The following is a 15,492-nucleotide window of genomic DNA, read 5'->3' as shown; positions in this document are numbered from 1 at the left end:
AATCAGAGCTCAAATCAGTCCAGTAGTTAATTACCTAGGTAGCCTCATCTCCTCGGATGGTAAGATTGACGGAGAGATAGACAACAGGTTAGCAAAGGCATAGAGTGCTTTTGGAAAACTCCACAAAAGAGTATGGCATAATAAGCACTTGAAGAAAAGTACCAAGATCAGTGTTTACAGAGCCATTGTGCTGTCTACTCTCTTATATGGATCCGAATCATGGGTCATCTACCGCCACCACCTGCGTCTCCTAGAACGCTTCCATCAGCGCTGTCTCCGTACAATCCTAAATATCCGCTGGTCAGATTATGTGACCAATACATCTGTTCTAGAACAAGCAGCAGTCACAAGTATTGAGGTCATGTTGCTGAGAACACAGCTGCATTGGGCAGGACACGTCTCCAGGATGAAGGACCACCGCCTCCCTAAGATCTTGCTCTATGGTGAACTTGCCACTGGCTGCTGCAAGAGAGGAGCCCCAAAGAAAAGATACAAGGACTCCCTGAAACAACATCTCAGCCTTGGTCATATTGATCATCATAACTGGTCTACTCTGGCCTCCAATCGGGAGGCCTGGAGACACACCATCTATAACGCAGCTATCTCCTTTGAGAACTCACGCAGGATCACTCTTGAGGGGGAAAGACAACGCAGAAAGAACCGTGTCTTGCGGAATATACCACCTAAGGAGTCTTTCTGCTGTGCCTTTTGCAATCGTATATGTCTATCTCATATTGGCCTCATTAGCCACCAGCGTGCCTGTAATAAATGTGGATGGAGCCTTCCTTGATCTTCATTCACAAAGCCTAGCCATGATGATTCTAAACATACTTTTTTTTTCTCCCAGCAGCAAAGACAATATTTCAAACTAGCACAGACTAATAGACAGTCCTGTGCATGGCTTGCTGCTTGTCTCCTGAAGGGAGGATAGGCAGGGTTGAAAGGAAGAAGACAGAGATCCAAAAGTTAGAGGTCTGGAAGGTTTATACCACTGCTCATATCCAAGGCTTTCACATTGGGAGTCACAGATAATCAGTGCTGCATCTAGTTTTATGAGATGCTTTTTATAGCATGTGAACAGTGTTTAGTCCTGGAATATGTGATGCACTGTGTCAGTTTAGGAAGCTAGATTTTTGGATAAAAGCTTCTGAATGCAGCAGAAGACCATGACATCTCAAGGAATCTGTGACATAGAAGTAATTCATGAGGAAGGGTTTCTCACTGATGAACAAATAACGATCATTTGGGGGTTGTAATAGAATCCCTGGAAGTACATATCACCAAAATGTTGTTTGCACACACTGCTATCCCAGGGCAGCTTTACACTGCATAAACAAGTAATTTTTTCCACAGAGGAGTTCATTTTGAATAAAGAGGGTAATACTTTGCCTGAAATCTATTCTTCAGCAGAACAGTGAAAATTATCAGCAAGGGTCCTGTGACCATCCCCTATGAAGAACTGCAGCCCCTTGACACAGGGTAACTGGAGCTGTCACCCTTCACCTTGCCCTGTCACCCTCACCTACCACCATCTTGCCAACTCAAAGGGATTTGTTTCAGCTTTCAGGTCCTCAACCACAAAATATGCTCACCTGAGAGTAAAGCCCAAATAAACACCAACCTTTTTCAAATGAAAGTGTCAGAGGCTCTATGGTCTGGGCACATTGATCTCAAAACCCTCCAGTAACTCAAGTCATTTGTGTGGCGTTTTTACACTTAGAATAAATACCTTTAAGAAAGAAATCTGATTTCTCTTGTTGGCACCCTTCGAAATACTGTAACAATTATTTGGCGATGTTGCTGCCATAGATAATGACATATATAACGTAAAAGGCAACACTACTTATGTCTGCCAGCCTTGGCTCACAATTCCAGCTGCCAATGCCATATGGCTGTGAAATCTATTTGCTGCACTAGGTTACCCACGAGATGGTCATCTGAAATGTGCACAACTCACTGTGGTCAACCACATGCAGTTAATAACTGTTAAACATGCGATAAACCACTGAAACAAATTACCTTCTTTATTTAGCAACATGCCTTGAGATGAGATTTGTTCCTGATTTAATGGGATAGTTCTGTTCATTATCCCGTAAGATACACATTGCTAAAAACACCCTGGCCATCACACTCTCAAACAAATGACTTAAGCTATTAAAGGCTCTTCGAACATCACTTTCTTCTGCTCTTGATTATTGAAGAATGGTCTCATAAAATAACACCCATTAGATCAGATCACCAATAAGTGAAAAGCAAGCTACAGTAATGTCCCACTTCCTATCAATTTCTCAGCAAAACTCATATTCCATATATCTGCCAACATTTTTTAAATAGTTACACCATCCAGATTATTTTCTCACAGCAAAAGCTTTCATATTGATCTTTCACAACCAACCACAGCAGTGCTAGCAGGACATCCTACTGCAAGAAGACATCAATAGCTATGCATGGGTAATGAAAAATTCAGTGTTCTGACTCCAGTTGCTTCCTGTATGTAGCATGGAGGAATAATTACTTCTTTGCATTTCATTTAGAAAGTCTTAATGTTATTATTTCTCCTCCTCTTTTTGTTTTGGTCTAACAAATTTTGAAACACTGAAACATTTAGTAAAATATTTAGCCTAAGCCTGAACACTTAAATGTTTTCCTGAATACAAAACATTATATCCAAGCTGTTGCATATTAATACGGCAAAAAGGGTGCTCCAATTCAGATCTCTATGAATACTTATACTAGATTGGACCTATAGTTTCACATAGGACTGAAATCTGTTTCAGCATGATTTTATCCAGCCAGAATTTTTCAACAGATAAAAATCAAGAATCAGTTATGGTGACATTTTGAGAAATGACCTTACGTTTAATAAATGCTGGTTTGTGACTTTATTCTTCCTTTCTCCAAAAACACTCAACTGCATCTTAAAAATCAAAGCACTATAAAAGCACAATAAAAGAAGGGAGGAAGTGTTGAGCAAATGCATGAAACTATAGATCTGATCAGTCTATAAAAAAAATCAAACTAATGTGCTAAGTAAAATAGTAATGTCAGAAGAAAATAGATTTTATCAGCATAAGGTTGCTGTCACAAAAAAAAAAAAATTGGATGTGAAAACTTTTGAATATCTTGGGGAGATAAGTTATGCTGCAAGTTCAGTTTTGCTCAGCCCACTTGGTTTCTGCTAGAGATGCATGTATCTGCCAGCTAAGAGCATAAACTTTATTTTTCCAAGAAAACATATTAACTTGGTTTCACACACTGCTCTAGGCTCCCAGCATTTAGCATAATGCCAGCATTCAAACAATCTTAGCTTATCTTTCTAATCCTTAACAGCTACATAACACACGAAAGGAGCAGCAGCTCTCTGCGTTTGTCTTGCAACCCACTCGCTTCATGTGTCTTTTTTCAAACACCCATTCAACTGGCAAGTTCACACCACACTTCTAAGCCTCCCCTAAACTCCCAAGGCTGGAATGATGTAGCCTAAACAAACCAAGCAGCACTGGTATGTGCTGTCACTCAGAGTGGTATTAGAGCTGTAATGTGAAATGCTGTTTTGACAGCATCCTAAGGAGCCTGTTTCAGTCACTGTTTGAAACTGCTCCCTTGAGTCTTCTTACAGTGCTAATTACAGTTACACGTATAGGCTAGACAGCAACCTATTCTTCTGAGTTATTGATTTTTTTTTTAAAATTGTTTATAGTTACTTTATGGGAAAAACTGCATAAAATGCAGGAAGAAAATAAATTTTCCATGTTAGCATATTACATGACCATGAATGAGATATATTGGCCTTGGTGAGAACAATAGATGATCTCCTGATCATACAGCAGAAAGTACTTCCTCTAATTCCTTAAGAAGTTTCAAAGCAATGCTCACCAGCATAGCTTCTATGCCATGTCCCAGAGTCATGACAGTAATACTCCTTACACAGGACAAAATCAGTTTCATTAAACCTGTGAATTTGCAGTCATTTGCTTGCCTTCTTTCTCAACTTAATGAAAAGAAATTCAAAATGCCTCTCTTGCTTGTTTAAGTGTCAACACCTTTTGTTTTGCTTAGATCAGCCTAATCCCAACACCAATAAAAATAAATTTATTTCTTGTGGGAAAAAAAAAAAAATCTATCTTGTGTCTTCAATTCTAAGAAATTTTCAAGCAGTTCAGCGTACAAGAATCATGCTCAGACACAGCCAAAGAGGAAAATTACAACATACTTAGTGTAAAAACCATCAAATCCTTTATTAATCTGATAATATGACAGACTAATCCACTGGTGTGGGGTTTTTTTCTTACCTCAATAATCTTGTCATGAATTTGCAAGCCTTCTGCTTTGTCTGCAGGTCCATTTTCCAAAATCTTTGACACATAAATTCCCTCAGCAGATTCTCCCCGATTTTTCTGTACCAGGCAATAGGGAAGTTGCAAAAAGGGCCACATTAGTGCAAGAAATGAGATGGTACTAGAATCAGCAACAATGAAACACATAAATCCACCTCACTTTTCCAGCTAAGGATTAAGCTTCTTGGGATTTTTTTTTCAACTTGCTTAACACAAAGTAGTCATTAATCAACAGGACAGAATTAATGAACTATTCCAGCAATTTTTATAAGATTATCCATTTACTTCCGGTTATTTTAGTCTAAATGAGACACAGGGTGCAGTGGTAATATGATCCCAGCTAAAATACTTAAAGCAAACCTCAAACTTTGCAGCAGCCAGTGTCTAGCACATAAATGCACAGGGGAAGATACTCATCAAAACGGAGGCACAAGTGTTTCTCTCAGGAGGGATAGGGCTCCTGCTGTACTGCTGCTTACAAACTTCCTTACTGCATTTGAAAATAAAGCTCCGAGGAAGAAAATTACATTAGTTAGCTGGCACGTAACAGTGATAGGATTTGGTTGGAACTGGTTAACCTCATAAATCCTATTCACATGGGAGATTGAGAACTTGCTCAACTATGAAATCCATACAGATCAAATGTGGACAAAAAGAGAACCCATTTCCAGTTGATCTCTAGACATCACCAAAGTAGAACTCATATAAGGTCAAATTTAAAAAAAGACAAGTTATCTACCACAGTTGCAACAATAACTGATGTTGCACATGGTGAAATTAGTTAATTCCACCAAATGATAGTTAAAAGTAATTTTAAATAGTTATTAATGAAGAAAAAAATGCCTACTTAAGTTTTTTTTAAAGTGTTTATAAAAATAATAACCTAGAAAGCAATAAATGAAGGCATCTTTTTCCAGTTCATTTATGCTTTAGACAGCAGTTTATATGATGCTTATTTTCTTTCTGTGACTGGTGAATCCCTGACCAACAGCACAGTTCATATGTGCACAGGTTATAAGGTCTAGGTCCTATACACTAATGGGGAAAATATTTTAATAGATACTTTACACTATGTGGCAACAGTCCTATGGAGACTCAACTCAGGTAGATTTCAGGCCAATAAATATTTGTTCAATACAACGTTAGTCAAGACTGACTTCATAAACTCCTTTTTTTCCCCCTTTTGTCACAGTGACTCATAGGTGTCAGGTCAGAAGCAAAAAGGAAACATATTAACAGTTCCCACAATATTTTGAAATGATGAATAAGCAGACCTCCACTGACTTCCCATCTAAGTAGTGAGAAATGAAACTCCAACAAATGAAGCATAATAGCCATTAATGAAAATTCAGGAGGGACACAGTTTGTTTTCAACTTAAGAAAACAAAAAGCTAGATTATAGCACCTTCACCCACACCCACTGTATTTCTTTTCATCAGAATTTCACTGGCTTTTTCAAGAGCAATTTATGACCTGTTAAGAAAAAAAGGGTATTTCAGAATGGCTTGTCGTTCCCATTGGTTGTATGTGCTGGTACCCACCGCTACTGATAGGCAAACACAGCACAAGGCATACTGAGCTCCAGCACCATGCCACAGCAGCTGTGCCCACAGCACACACCTCCCTCCAGCCTGGCTTTGACATGGTGTCCTCAGAGGAAACAGTCCTTCCAGCTGGACAGAGCTGGGGCCCAGCAAAGCAGCTTTGCTCCCTTAGAATAATCAATCACCTCCCAGAAACAGACGTATGTGAAGCGAGTCCCTTTCTGACAAACTAAAAGACAGACCTGTGATGAATTGTTCCTTTCCTCTCCTCCTCCCTTCAGGTAGAAGGTAAACAGTGGGGAAGCTTATTATGGACTGAAATGAAACACAGCCAATAGAAAGTATCTATGTACATTCCCCAAGTCACTAAAAGTCACCTGATTTCCAATGGGAAAAACCTGCATTGTACTTATAAAACACAAACAACATGTGGTGAAGGAACACATCCCTACATAGGTGACTAATATAAAGACATGACTGTTCTGCTCTTCTGCTGCAAGAGCCAATGCTTCACCCAAAAGCACTTTTCCCTTGAATGTACAGAGCACCTTCATGAACTCTTTCTGTCTTGTTATTAAACAACTCCTGTGCCAGTATTTAAGTTTTTGAGCAGAATTTTGTATTTTCAATATTCTGAGTCAACTCAAGCCTTTTTTTCCTGTCCTATCCTTTGGCTCCAGATACACTGAGTGAGATCTTATACTGCTAACTGGGAAATGCCAATCAAACACCTGTGGTATTCACATTTATCAAAATAAGTACAAAACGCAAAAGAATTTCCAAATTGAAATTCGAAGACTCAAAACCATCTGAGACCCAGCCCTGCCTAACAACCCAACTAACTTCTTTTAATGGAAATCCATGACCATTTCCTTCTCTCCAGTCAGCAGCTCCCTCAACAAACAGTGCTATGAACCTTTATATATTTATCATTTACTCCTTAAACTTCCAGAATATGAATTCAAAAAGCCTGCCATTTTGTAATATATAAAACTGTTGCAGTATGCACTGTAAACATCTAAGTACTTTAAAGCAGCTCAGTTGCCATTCCAAGTAAAGTGAACACATGCTCCCATTTCCCTGAAGTTTTCCTACAGATGTAAATAACAGAAGTCACAGTGCAATCCAATCTAAAGATTGTCTGGATTTTATTACTGGTATACTCAAAATATGAATATAATCAAAGCATGTGTATTTTAACTTGTAGCCACTTGTGGTCTCAACCTTCCTCTGGAAAATCTAAGAAACTCTTGCTTTGGACTTACAGCACCAACATCGGATAAGTGCCGGTCTTCGTATTTACCCACAGGGAACAGTAATTCGACAGTGGACTTTGGCTAATGGGAACAGACTCTTTGGCACCACTAAATATAGCTTTAGAGCAAAAGATTGTCCAACTAATATACAGGGTACCACTCCACTTCTCAATAATAGCTGTAGGCTATTATTTTCCCACTTAACAAGAATCTGATCAGTACATAATTATTATCAAGCCTTTTTAATCAACTATTAATTTTCCAGTTTAACAGGTTTCTTTACCCTTCATATGCAATGATAGTCCTGATTAATGCTTTTGAAAAGATGAAAAAAAAAAACAACTAGCATATTCATGTGCATATTCCAGGTGGGGGTTAGTGATCCTTATACATATTCTATGGTTTGCAGTGAACTTTTTAAACCTCGGCTGATGAGATTGGATTAAGATACAGCATTAATCAAAACTGTTTCAATTCATATAGAAAAACTGAAAGCAGGCATGCCAAAGCAGGACATGTGCTCAAACTATCTGAGTTACACAAACAAATTTTCTTCTCTTCTTTAAACGGGAAAAAAAAAAAAAGGCAAGCTGTTTTACAAAATTCCAATGCCCTAATCCTTCAACAATGACTCTTATAAGTAGTCCCAGAGATTTCCATTGAACAGTTTGCATGAATACATATTACTCACATGGGAACTGAGGGTAGATAATCCAAAGTTTTAGAGCAAAAATACTGCAAACACCTTTCCTGAAAATAAGAATAATCCAATTCTCACGAGATTATGTCTTCCAAAAAATGACTCCTACCAACTACAGCTGATAAGATACAGTTCTTCTATCTATGGAGCGGATTCCATACTTACAGTCATCAAAAGTAACTGTAATTACTCACAGTGTATATAATAAAAGAAAGTACGGCCAAAATCACCTACAGTTACTTTTCTCATTACCTGATTGGGTCGTCCTCCTATAATATTGAATCCCAAAGTATCATTTTCTCTGTGTAGCATGATCATTAATGGCTTGGGTTCACCTCCCTAAGAAGGAAGAAGTGAAATATTGTTAAAGAACACATTCTCATAAAGAAGTTCTTAAATGGGAGCACTAATGTACAAAAGATTTTTTAGCTGGAGAATATATAAGATAAGGCTTAAATGAAAATTAGGCTGAAAAGACTTGGCCCTGGAAAGGAGAAAAAAAAAAATAAAAGAAAAAGTCACGTGTCACCAAAAAGTTAACAGGTAACACCTGATTACCTTCAATTATCTTCAGCTGAACAGAAAAAAAGTGTGGGGTTTTGGTGCAAGGAATACTCAGCACCACTGAAAAAAGTCAGAGCTCCAAATGGCTGGAAGTTTCCATAAATACAAAATTCCTATGTGTGTCAGCATTTCAAACTTTAAACATAGAGATTAAAATACACAACATAATAATTTTCAGACCCAAAAGCCTTATCAGTACACATTTCACAGCAACTTTCATGGAAGATACACACAGAAAATGAAAACCAACTCTTCATCCCAAACTTTGACTTCTCTCCAAAAAGCAAGCATCCAAAACCACATCTGAAAAATGTAGGTTTTTCTGAAGAAGGTTTAAAATATAAAGAAAACACTCAAAACCACAAATGGAGTCAAAGTTAAAAATTAAAAAGAGAAACCTTTTCTTTCAATGGACCAGGTAAATAATTTTCTTAGTATTTGGAGGCTTTAGTTACCTTATGTTATGCTGAAGTCCATATTTAATTAACTATGACAGAGACGTATTTTATTGCCGCATGATACATTTGATTTTAATGAAGTCTCTTTTTACTTTGTTGATAGTTTTCCTCCCAAACTCCTGTTTTATTCATTCCCCTGCTCTGAGCGGCGAGAAATACCCGAGCGACAGTACCGACAGCGACACCTCCTGGCAGCGCTCAGATACAGCGGATGCTCCTTCGCTGCCCAGGAGGAGCGATGCTCCACGCCTATTCCTAAACCTGCCATCTCCTTACTGAAAGTACAGTCATCTGTCCCTCCCTTCTTCAGCCACCACTTTCCTTGCTCACCCCACACTCCTTAACAATCACTGCTGCCCCACTTCACATGACCTTATCCCACCTGCCAAGAGATGAAGCAAATGTATGACCACACCTCTCAAATCCGCCAACCTAAACCTCACGGATTAGCTAGCCAAAATACACTAAAAACAAATAAATAAATATTCAAGTCTTCAAACAAAAAGTTTCCCAGTGCCACGAAGACCTGTGAGACCTGTGCTCCTACGCATACATGTGTCCTGCAAACGATGTCTCTTTCCCGTTTCCCATATGGCAGATGCCCAGCACGCTACATTGCTTCAGGTGTGAGTTTGGCTTCTTTCTACTGAGATTTTGCTTCTCAGAGTCAGTGAAGATTTGGGTAAAACTCTTTGTATTAAAACACTCCTCGCCGCAGCTGCAACCATCATTGCCTGAGCCTGCAGTGTGAGCTTCCAGCCAGGAGTTAACACTTAAAACCAACCAGCTCCATCACAGCGAGTGAAGCCAGCCCAGTGGTACTCTTGGATAGTTTGTTTCACCCAAAGGAGCCGAGTCGGTCTTTAATCAGTGCCCTCAGACCTGAGAGCGCAGCACTGCTTCCCGCCTCTGCTTTCAACGGCGTCACTTCATTCTGCCATACGGCAGAGGCTTTGCTGTCCTTTCACCATCGTTTCCAAAGTTCCGTCGGAACCGGGACCCGTCTGCCAGCTCAGAAGCGAAGCCATCTCCCCTCCCGCCCGCTCCCCATCCTCCCTGGCCGAGCAAGCGCTCTGTCACTGCAGCTGCCAGGCACTGCTGGGCTCGCCACAGCTCAAGGTTTCGGCTACCGCGGTGTCGGAAAAGGGACCGACAAGAAGCGTATCCCCGGTGGGGGCTGGCGGCTCCATCTCCCCGAAGGCGGCAAGGGACGAGAAGGGGCGGCTCTCACCGTCCGGGAGATGCGCAGAGGGATCGGGCTGGGTCCCGGCACGGAGTGCCGTGGTGGTGACTGCCAGCCCCAGGGGACACCGCCCGCACCATCACTCGGGCCGGTCGCTCACAAGCCGGACACCAGGAAAGCAGGTTCGAGGGGAGCACAGCTAGAGAGCGGAGGCCGGTGCGCGGTGCCCCGCTGATCCCCGCCGCAGCACTCACCTTGCCAGGCTGGCTGCCTGCCAGGTCCCTGGTGATGCTGCTGATGTGGCTCATGTACTGCCCGAACTTCGCCTGGTACCGACGCGCCGTCAGCTGCACCTCGCTCTGCAGCGCCGACAGCTGCGCCAGCAGCGACTTCTCCCTCCTGCTCCAGCGCAGGGCCTCCCTCTTCAGCTCGGGACCCGGCTTCGGGGCGTCGCCGCCCCGCAGCTGCCCCGCCGCGCTGCCCCCCGAGCGGCCGGGGGAGTGCCCGGCCGGGGGCTGCGGCTCGGCGGGGCCGGGCGGCCCGTAGCGACACGCCGCGAGGTGGGCGGGCAGCTCCCGCAGCCTCACGGTGCGGCCGCAGCCCCGCGGGCTGTAATCGCACTTGACCTCCAGCTTCTGGACTAGGCTGCGGAGGGGCAGGACGGGGCGCAGCTCGGCGGCCGCCAGCGGTCGGCAGCGCAGCGGGCAGCGGCGGCGCCGCGCCGCCCAGGGCAGCAGGCAGCCGGCGCAGAAGACGTGCCCGCACGGCGTGGACAGCGGCTCCTCCAGCACCCGCCTGCACAGCCCGCACTGCAGCTCCGCCGCCACCGGCCCCGTGAACCGCGACGTGTCGAAACCCATGGCCCGGCCCGGCCCCGCACCGCGAAACTTTCGGCGCCGCTGCCCCGGCCCGGCCCCGGCGCCGCTGGAGCCGCTCCTCGCGGGCGGGCGGGCGGCGAGGGGCGGGCGAAGGAGCGGGGCCGCGCCGGGGGAGGCGGGCGGCAGCGCCGAGACGGAGATACCAGCAGCTGCCCCCACCCTCTCCCATTAGCTCGCCCTCCCCGGCGCTACCGCCCCACGCCCAGTCCTGGCACCACCTCCGCCCTCCTGGAGCATCCTCGCTGCGCGGCGGGGCGAGGGACCGAGGCGCGGGAATCCGCCGCCACCTGGCCCGCGCACACCGCCCTCCCCCTGCGGCTGCTGTCCCGGCGGGTCACTCGGGGCTGGGCTGGGCTGGGCTGGGCTGGGCTGTGGTTGCGGAAGGAGAGTTGACAGGCTGCGGGGCAGCGAGTCTCTCAGGCTCTGAGTGCTGCACAGATGTGCCGGTAAATAACGCGCACGTGTGAGCGCGCTTGTTTCATGTCGCTCCAAAAGGCTTCCTCCTCTCTTTTCCTCCCGTTCTGGGATACCCGTCAGAGCACAGAATCCTGAAGTCTCCAGTACTAGTGCTCTCTTTGTTGCCACACCACAAAGTAAATACAGTCAGGATAAGAAAATTGCTTGTTGAGCTCCCTTAAACAACAACATATGTATAAACAACACTTTAATTTAAAGAAAAGCTAAAATGTAGCCAAATCCGGAAAAGCATAGCTAATATCAATAGTCAGCCTGGATTCTACCCCTTCACTGCTGCATAACCCACAACACACTGAAACATGAGACTCCTAACACATTCCCCACATAACTTCACTATTGAAAACACAGGGCCAGATTGCTGCCCCCCAGCCCTGTGCAAAACCTCCCAGAGCAGAGGGGGATGGAGCTCTCTGAGGGGTTTCTTCACATGTGGATCAGGCACCATCACTTTTGGAAAGGATGACAGGTTTGGTCTGTTTGGGCCCAGGTCACAGTGTGTTTTCTGGGTTGAGAACTCCTGAGGCAGAGCCGGGGTGTGTCCTTACCAGTTCAGCAATTCCTGCCTCAAACATTTAATCCCATGAGCATCCCTCTGGGAAAGCCATGAGGGCTTTTGAGACCTGATAATGAATAGTTCTTTTCCATGACTAAGCAGACATCAGGGGGACAATGCAGCAGAGGCAAATTTTTTTCCTAAAGCAAGAAGGAAACCTCTGCACACACCTGACCTAGAACTGTACCTGGGATGGCAGATCTGTTATGTCTATCCATAATTTACTTATCAAAAGATTGGCAATGCCTCATAGAACCTCTACAGACCAGAATGTTACTGAGAAGCACCACCAACCTCCCATTTCTCACTTGCCAAACAGAAACCCACAGTTTCCGTTCAATTACCATGGCCATAAAATAAATAAGCAAATGAACTGCACGGTTCCAGGTAGTTGCACCTTTTTCTCTGTTTGTCCTGGACTAAGAAATTATCTTCCTTTGCCATGCTGTCAGCATGGATGGCAGTGCAGGTGACTGGGTTTATAGCAGTAGTAAGGAACGCAGGGTTTCCAATGCAGGAACCTATAATATAGACAAATATACTAAACTCATCTAAAGGTAATAGCTGTCTGCATACCAGACCTCCACAGAAATGGATACACGTGGATAAATAAATGCAAATGTTACCAATCTGCTTACATGGGATTATTCCTACAATTAGTTCTATTAGTTCCGATGTAGTCAGGAAATGAAAAACACAATCCTCATCTTGTCCTAAATTCTTCTGAAAGAGATAAGCTAATTATAATTTTGTTTGCTCCTCCAAGGTCTTGGCACCTACAGCTCCAGGTTTCATGCAGCCATTCCAGTCATGGCTTCACTAAGGGGGACAAAGAGGGAAATCCATATTTAAGGAAATGGGGAGAGGCTGAGGAGCATAGGAACAGCAATGCCCTCACAAACACTGGGGACATCTGTGATAGCAACACACCAGGACTGCACTCTGTAATGGATCAAATAAATGTGCAGTGCCTTGTCTCTAGTTCAGTCCATGTTTTCAACAGCTTCCACCACATTTCCTTTTGCTCTACTGGTAAGGCAGCAAAAGTAATTTGAAATAGGAAAGCACTTGCTTCCTTAGGCACATGTACAGACACACACACACAAGTGTGCTTTGAGGAAGGATTTTGGTGGGGGTAACTGCTGCTGAAGGAGTTCTTTATCAGCATGGAAAGCCTGCTGCTCCTGGGCATCAGACAGGAGGAAGAATTAAATTATAAATTATAAATTATAAATCAAGGGTCGTTTCTGCCCATGGTTCTTGTCTCATCCTAAGAGAATCTGCAGTTTAAATGGTGAACTATACAGCTGTTTCCAAATCTTCTGATAAAACAATCCTGAGACAAGAATTACTGCTCTGACGTCCTGAAGGTCACTGTAAGGCTCTAGGCTCCGTTGAGGTCAATGGGGAAAATCCTATGAACTTTCAACTCTTATGTAGGAATAAAATATGCATTTTTGTATTTTCTTCCTCATTTTTGTAATAATTTTTCCCTACTATTCATCCGTAGGATTTCACAGGAAGGTTCTTTTCCCAGTCACACTATTAAAACACTGTAACTAATTCAGAGCCAGGAAGGCTCAGCAACTTCACTCTGAGAGAAGAATTTAGACCTGAGCATTTGCTATTAAAACCTGTTATTGTCAGAAGTCTGGAATGAATGAATGTCATTGCACTTTGGCAAAGAAAAGATTATAAGCATAAAGTTAGCCCATATTACTCATGTCTCATTGTAGAGAATCACCTCAGAAGCTTTTTTCCCCCCTTTATTTTCAAGTCAGCAAGCAAATTTTCTGTACCACAGATTATCATTGAGCACAGTAAGAGAATTTGAGGAGAGTCCCTAAGGTGAAGGTATAAAAAAGTCTGAAAGCTCATAGTTTTTTGATGAAACCTGCACAAATATTTGCATTCATCAGTTAAGAAAAGAAATCTAAAAAGAAAACTGCAGACATTCAGTGAAGAAGATTACATACAGAAAACATTTGTGATCTATGTTTTTCATCAGCACAAAGATGTTATATTGTCTCTGTGTAACTACATTTGACATCAAAAAAATCAATAATCAACTTTGACCACTAGGAAAATGAGAGTGAGTCTTAAAAAGCTGTAAGTGGGAGGTCTGGATTTTTGACCTGCCTCTTTCATCCACTGAATGGCAAGTCCCATAATTGCTTTTCACTTTTCACTTCACTTACTGCTAATGCTACACAGCAGAATTCACAGCAGTCCACTGAAATCCCTATACAATGCCTGTAGCTAACAAAGATGCTGTGTTAAGGCACCTTGGGGCAGTCAGAACAGAAATCTGTACCTTCCAATGCAACAAGCAGCAAAACCACCTTCCAGGATATGCCTGACCGGGGAGGTGTGCTCTGCGGTCACACCCTGTGGACTGAGCCTTGTAGAGAGAGGAGTATAAGGAAAAGTGAGATTGTATGTGACCTGAGACAATCTGCCCAATGCTATAAAAGCCAAATGCTCCTATGCATGTCTGTTTAGTCTTTTAGGAACTTAACTGGTGGAAATTAATTATGCTATTGGCTTTGGACACCTCCAACAGCTGAACAGTTGTTTTTTTGCAGTAGTACATTTCTACTGAAGTCCTTAGTACAAAGTCAGAGGTACATATGAGCACTGAAAGGTGGCTTTTCCACACACCTTTTTAAGAGAACGTTTTAATGCTAAACAATTGTGAAGGAGGAAAAGGCTCTTATCCCTCTTTTCAGATGAGGATGTAGATAACTAAAATTCTTCAGATTCTGGGTCAAAGTGGTTCACATAAACTAGAAGTGTGTGTCAGAGAGGGAACTGGGACTGCTCTTCTCTTTCTTTTTAGGAGACTATGGGCAAGGGAAGGCCATCTCCTAAATGGGAAATCCAGGTCTGTCCTGACCTTCACCAAGAAGTTTCTGATGGTCAGGAAAACCAGCAGTGAGAACAGGCAGTAGCTCAAACGGGGAAAGCAAAAGGAAAGCCAAGAGCCACAACGCCAGGAGCAAGTGGAGAAGGCAAATGAATACAGGTGTCTGGGCTGCAGGAGTGCCTGGGCATATGTGTTTCTTTAAATCTCTAAGTGCAAACTGCACTAGGAAAGGCAAGAGAAGACTATGCACTTGACCCATACCAATACACTTGTTCTAGGGTTGAGACTGCTTTTTCTTTATTCCTCCTCCTCCTCTTGTTTTTTTTCCCTTTCTTGTTCAACAAAAGCTACTTTTTAACATGCCAAGACAGGAGCAAGGAGAGATGGCACTCAGGCTGAGAGAAAACAGGTTTGCCACTGTGTTAACCTCTCATACTTGTAAGGTCTGTACCACATTCCCACAGCCAAGCTATGCTGGCTGCTCACCCCTGCCTGGCACTCCTGCACTGCCTTGAATGCCATGCCAGAACTGTGGGTCTGGCTGCAGCCCGAGAAGGCACTAGCAGTGGGTGTCAACATAAAGGAACATCAGAGCTTTTTCTTGGGTGTTTCTTTCTCATTTCCCTTTCCCAACCCAACTGTTGCAACCTCCAGACATCCCAGTTTCTAAATTTGT

At 43.3% G+C, this 15,492-nt stretch overlaps 1 protein-coding gene across 1 annotated transcript in view; it reads right to left on the bottom strand.

The window, feature by feature from the left end:
• PDZRN4 (PDZ domain containing ring finger 4) overlaps positions 1–10,902 on the bottom strand; it is a 240,369-nt gene extending 229,467 nt beyond the window's left edge. The window contains exons 1-3 of the mRNA XM_032689495.1: positions 10,297–10,902; positions 8,090–8,176; positions 4,293–4,397 (exon numbers count right to left, since the gene is read on the bottom strand). Of these exons, the coding sequence (XP_032545386.1) occupies positions 4,293–4,397; positions 8,090–8,176; positions 10,297–10,902 (798 nt within the window). The remainder of the gene's footprint in view (positions 1–4,292; positions 4,398–8,089; positions 8,177–10,296) is intronic.
• Positions 10,903–15,492: the final 4,590 nt, after the last annotated feature.

Source organism: Chiroxiphia lanceolata, chromosome 5, assembly GCF_009829145.1.
Source record: "Chiroxiphia lanceolata isolate bChiLan1 chromosome 5, bChiLan1.pri, whole genome shotgun sequence".
Lineage (NCBI taxonomy): Eukaryota > Metazoa > Chordata > Aves > Passeriformes > Pipridae > Chiroxiphia > Chiroxiphia lanceolata.
The sequence above is the reverse complement of the archived record's forward strand: the minus strand, read 5'-3'. Positions and strand labels throughout refer to the sequence as shown.